A 5,912-nucleotide genomic window follows, 5' to 3' on the forward strand; every position below is an offset into this window, starting at 1 on the left:
TTATTGCAATGCAGTGATTTCATGCATGGCTGACACCTTTTGCCACAGCACAGAAACCACAGCACCACACACAGAGCTGTCCCAGTTGCCACAGCAGCAAATCCCAGAGCCCAGGGGGCTGCAGCATGCACAGCCACTCCTGTGGGGAGAGACACCCCAATTAATGCTCCCAGTGAGGCAGAGGGATGCCTTAGGGGCTCAGGCTTTCTGTAGAAAAGCCTTAGACCAGCCCCCTTCCCCTGCTCTGCTGCCACACTTACCAAGGCCATCCTTGGCTGTGTCCTGTCTTAGCTCATCCTGGAGGAAAATCACAGGGCCTTTGCTGGAGACGTGGGAAGTACCTTCCTGAAAAGGATGCTCAGCACTCCTTTTACCCCCTACAGAGCAATGTGAAAGTTGTAGGTAAGAAGAGGTATAGCCACGAAGGTCAGCAAACTTTATCCAGGTCAGCTTCTCAACACATGGGGAGCTCTGAAGGCACAGTTTCCATGTGAGCCCACATAGAGCTAAGGGCCCATGAAGACCTCTGTCTTTTTGGCATAAGAAGAGCCCTTAGTCAGTGGAAAGGAGCAGGAAATGCTTTGTCAAGCTGTCCATGCCTTAAGGGAATTACTCCATAGGCTACATGTCTCCTCCCCAGCTTGGAGACCAGGCCCTTGCTGCCCCTTTGGATAAGGAGCAGGAGGCCAGGACACTTACTGACTCTGGGAGGACAAGGGGTGATGCAGGAACTCCTTTAGAGACCGGTGGCACACGGAAGCACTGCAGTGCAGGTACACCTAGAGAAAAATGGAACAGAGCCTGAAATCCCTCAGGCGCTGTCTGGAGACTGGTGGTACCCTAGTGTGGTGCACAGACCCCAGCCAACAGCTAAGCACCCACACAGCTGCTTACTCACTCCCCCTACTCTGCCCCAGCAGGGCAGAAAAAGGAGAAGAGCAAAAGAAGAAAACCTGGAGCTGGAGAGATAAAGACAGTTAAATAAGTGAAGGAGGGGAGGAGAGGGAAGAAAAAACCTAAAGCACAACTGATGTAAAGGCAAGTCACCTAACCTTTCTCCTACAGGCAGATCAGTGCCCAGGCAGTTGGGACATCAGCTATGCTGATTGTCACTGCTTGGTGCTCTGCAAGTGCCATTCAGCAATCAGCAAGAACATCTGTTTCCAACACTGTTTTAGCGACAAATCCAAAGGCACAGCACCATATGGGCTGCTAAGAGGAGAGTTAGCTCCATCCCACGGGCCTGGTCCTTAAGGGGGAAGGCAGGAAGGTTTGTTTGGCTTGTTTCACATCCAGGCTGTAGCCTTGGAGCCCTCTGCTGTCCGCCCCAAGGCGGCTTCGAAACCTTTACACCATACATGTTCAAACTCGGTCCAACTCAGCATTACAGCACTTCTCCCTGACACCTGCAATACTGCTGCCCGGGCACCCACTTCACTGGGAGCCTTGTTAAGTACAGCTGAGACCAATTTTGAGTATTCACTCAAATGAGATTTTGGCATCAACCTCTCCCCTTCTGTTTCAGCAGGGGTTTTTCCTAGTCTTTGCCCCACTCCCCCAAGGAGGCCAAGAGACTCATAGTCAGGAAGTGGTTCTTATTGCTCACACAATTTACTTGTCTTCAATATGAAGCTAGGCAGGCAGGACAGGATCTTACGAGCCCAAAGAGTTTCTCATGGGAAGTGGGGTTCATAAAGGTGAATGTGTAGAGGGTGAAACGCTGGTAATGAGAAGGCAACAGTAGTCCTGAGGTGAAACTCAGAGGCATCAGCTGTGTCTGATAGTTGTCCCCTGCATAAGGGCACCTGAGGAGGAATGGTAAGCAGTGAAAAAGAGAAAGTTATTTCCCCAACCCAAATTTTTTTACAAGTCATTTACCTATCCACCAAAATTGGCCACTGCTGCTGTTCCTGGGGGTTAATGCTTGGTGTGGCCCAGCAGTGGTGCAGAACTAAAATCAGGTTGGGGTCTGTTCTCTGAAGGATCTTGACCTCTGCATAAACAGGGTCTCTCAGAGTCTTCACAACAGGATAGTCACTGTCTGTATAATAGGAAGTATAGCTTCCATCTGGGACAGAAGAAATCCAAGAGCCATTTAAGAGCAGGAAGAAACAGGAGTAGGCATCCTTTATAGCCATATCAGCAAGTTCCCACCACGGCAGGGAAGCAGTGCTGGGTTAACCCATCAATTCTCCACTGTTACTCATCAGAGACCAGAGCTCTGTATTGAGAGCCTTGAGCAGGTCCTGCAAACCTCTCCTACCAGAGGCAACACGCAGCTCCAAAGACAGAGGACCTGGCTGGGACACAGCAGGGAGGGGTGGCAACATGAAGACCTGAACACTCAAGGGAATCGAGCTCCCACTGATGGAATAAGTACATCACACATGTAGCCTGGTGGGAAAGGAAAGGAAAGCTCCAAATCAGGCAAATAAGAAAAGCCACTCTGATACTTCCTTTCTCCAATATGACAACCTATCATCTGCTTCAATTATATTAATATCCCCTTTTTAATTATATCATATCCCCTTTCTTCCAACACTTCCTATAAACAAATACTTGAAATTCTCTCTAATGTTTGGATTTGAGAATCTGCTGATTGTCACTGATCAATACCAGCTTTATTCCTACTAATTAGAGATACACCAGTCTTTAACCTACTCTAGTGCCCTCATGTGAATTCAGAGCTTGTGGCAAGCAGGAATTTCTCTAAGGACATTGAATACAATGACACCCTGCAACATGAGCCCCAGGGTAAGACCTGAAAATGCTATCCCTAGTGACAGAGCCAAGGCTCCCAGTCTTCACATCCCTGCTTGCCACCAACTCATTCTCATATATGGCCTGGTCTCCAGTCATCTGGAATGACACATAAGCACCATCACTGTGGTAAAGTCAGGCTGGAGAGTAGCACTTGGCCTATGGAAGTCTGTAGGATGTCCATTAGGCAGCCAAAGTCATGTCAGGCTGTTCCAGCTTTTCCAGCCTAGGAACAGCTGCAGCTCTTACCTGAAAAGTAGTGCCACACGCATAGAGTGGAAACTGGTACACAACAAAGGCATTGTTTGTTAGGACAGGGACACAGCTAGTACCGTGTCCACTGGCCAGTTGCACTGAGTCCAGGGCAATAGGTGGCAGGGTCACATCTCAAGAAACAGCAATGGAAAACTGGCCATCTGGTGTGCAATGAGCTGTCACTGGAGAAAAAGATATAATCAGCCTTGATCTCAGAGATAAGAGGGATGGAAAGGAAGCCCTAACATCACAATCAACAGAAGACCAGCAAGTCCTGCAAGCTGTCCTGCCTTTAACCCATAGAACAAGTGCTAAGCATGGCAAGACAAGTGCAACCTGCTCCAACAACAATCCTGGGCATAAAACCAGGTCTGTTGCAATACAGTGGAAAATACTGGACATTTCACTGGGACATGATATTCTTGGCAGGCAAAAACATAGCCCTGAGCCACCTGCTGACACACCAAGTGCTGGCTTGCCCTGCCAGCAAAGTGAGAACTCCTGTTTTGCAGCAGCTCTGGAGGGAGAGAGGGAGGGAGAACAGATGCTTCAGGCTTACCTGTGTTACCAAAGTAGCAAGGCATCATCCTGTCTCTGGGCTCATAGCAGCAGCCTCGTGCTCCACAGTCTCGCTGGCTGATGGGCAGGGAGGCACACGGCAGCCGGTCCTGGCTGGGAACGGCCGAACAGACACTACTGCTTGGAGCATCCAGGGCTGGAAAAAACAACAGGTCTTTGCAGATAAAGCACAAGAGCAGGGGGTCAAAGACATGAAGGACACAGGTTGAAGGTGTCCTGGTGACTCTGCATACAAATCAAGGGAAGCGAGAGTTAGGTGAGAGTCAAACACATGGCCTGGATCTGGCATGGAAGCCTGCTCAGGATGGATCTGCATTTCCATGGAGCAGAGAATCCCCCTGAGGCCATTTACAGGAAACTGGACTTACATTGGATCTGTCAAGATAAAGCATTCTAGATCAACTCTTGGTAGTTGTAACTAGTTGTAACTAGTGTCCAGTTCATTCCCTGAACTTGCAGGTGTGGCAGCACATTTCTCTCTCTCTCGGAATTTTTCATAGAGGTGCACAGAGAGGCAGAAACAGAGAACACAATTTCTATTTCTACTCCTTGTTTTTCTCATGTGGAATGTGCTTGGAGAATTGTTTACCTGGAGTGATTGCTTGATTAGATTCTGGTGAGGACTGTTTGAGCCTGATGGCAAATCAGATCCACCTGTGTCTGGACTCTTGTGAGAGGGTCAGAGTTGTGTTAGAGATATAGTTAGAACAAGTAGGTTTGTAGTTTTTAGTATCTTCCTTTATGTAGTATATTAGTGTATTTTAGCATAATTATAATAAAGAAATCATTCAGCCTTCTGAATTGAGTCAGACATTCTTATCTCTTCCCCTTGGGTTTGCCTGCATTTAAAACAGTAGGAACTCATGTAGTCAGAATATGGCTGGGAGACACAATGAACATATTCACCTGCTGACCCTGCAGAGAGGCACAAGTCCCCAGCAAGCTGGTGGCTCCTAAGTCCAAACTCTTTTGGATGGAGTTTTCTGCACAGCAGCAAGTCCCTTTTCCTAGCCCCCAGACTGACTAGGAGCAGCCATCAGAAATGAATGGCACTCACCACCACCACAAAATTCTGACAGGTGCTTGTATCTTACCAGGAAGGTCCACAGGGCACCTGAGCAGCATCTCTTCATGAAGAACCTTTTGTCCAGCAGCATCTGTTCCTTCAAGCCCAACCAGTATAAGGTAATTGTGATCCTAGGGGAAAGCCACACCAGTCAGGCCAGCCAGAGTAGCAGTAATTACAGTCCCAGCAGAATCCCTAAGGCCACTCACCCATTCAAAGACATAACAGCCAGCATAAGAGATTGATACTTTTCTAGAGCCATCTGGTGTCCCCAGTACCAAGAGCCCACAGCCAGAGTCATTCTGCAGAGCATGTGCCTTCCCTTCAGTATCTAGGGAAAGAGGACACAGCAGCAGGGGCTTCAGAGTTGCACATTGCAGATTAGACCCACTACAATCCTACCTTTCTCTAGGAAATGGGGACCTAGACAGTATTAGTGTCTGGAACAGCAGTGAGAGAATCCAACAGACAAGACATCAAGATCTAGGCACAGCACTGCACCAAATCCTTGGCTGCTGTGTCATATAAACAGCCCCCTGATTATGCAAGATGCAGAGAACTTCAGTGAAGTTCAACAGCACTTCACATCAAAACCTGTTCCTTTCTCCTCATTCCATGCACCTCTGCATTTGGACAAAGATATGACTAAAAATGCCTCTTGATATTGCCTCACCCCAAGTAGTCAGCACAAATGAAGCATTCCCTTCCCAGCCTGGATGTAAGGTAAACTGTAAGCTTTTTTGGCCACAAGTCAGCAGGGTAGGATCAGAAAAAACACTGACATCAGCCCCCAGAACCAAAGCCAGAGGACCAAGAAACACGCAGAAGAACATAGCTCCTGATGGAGCCCAAGACCATCCTGCAACACCCATCCTGCTCTCTTACTAGGCTCTTAGCCTAGTCCTTCTAATTTGTGGAGCCAGCTGGGACCAGAAATCACTGAAGTGCCCAGGTGGACCCAGCCCAGCAGCTTAACACCTTCCATTGCCCCCACCTGAATTCAGCAGAGTCTGCTTGCACTCTCTGAAGAAAACCAAAGGACAAGAGTTGAGCTAATGTCAAGAGATGGGTCTGTATTTGTACTATAGAGCCCCAGGAGGGTCTTCAAAGCTTTTTTCCTACCCTGAGTTCTTCCTACAGTTAGGATATGTAGGAAATCTTGTTGCTTCTCCCCATCCACCCTGTTGCTGCTCTGTTGCTCAATACATGGCATGAGTGCAAGAATGCTCTTTTTAAAAGATTATACAGGTTC

The 5,912-nt window shown here is 48.1% G+C and overlaps 1 protein-coding gene across 1 annotated transcript; it reads right to left on the reverse strand.

Annotated features, from left to right (window-relative positions):
• On the reverse strand, window positions 1-5,532 carry LOC110480038 (zona pellucida sperm-binding protein 4-like). Its single transcript, XM_077784502.1, is given in 14 exon segments — window positions 1-62; window positions 65-139; window positions 261-377; window positions 700-730; window positions 732-779; window positions 1,658-1,805; window positions 1,879-2,068; window positions 2,264-2,394; window positions 2,762-2,859; window positions 3,010-3,197; window positions 3,575-3,730; window positions 4,689-4,791; window positions 4,870-4,991; window positions 5,334-5,532. Coding segments are annotated over 14 exon segments (1,668 nt in total).
• Between the last annotated feature and the right edge of the window lie 380 nt (window positions 5,533-5,912).

Source organism: Lonchura striata, chromosome 7 (assembly GCF_046129695.1).
Source record: "Lonchura striata isolate bLonStr1 chromosome 7, bLonStr1.mat, whole genome shotgun sequence".
NCBI lineage: Eukaryota > Metazoa > Chordata > Aves > Passeriformes > Estrildidae > Lonchura > Lonchura striata.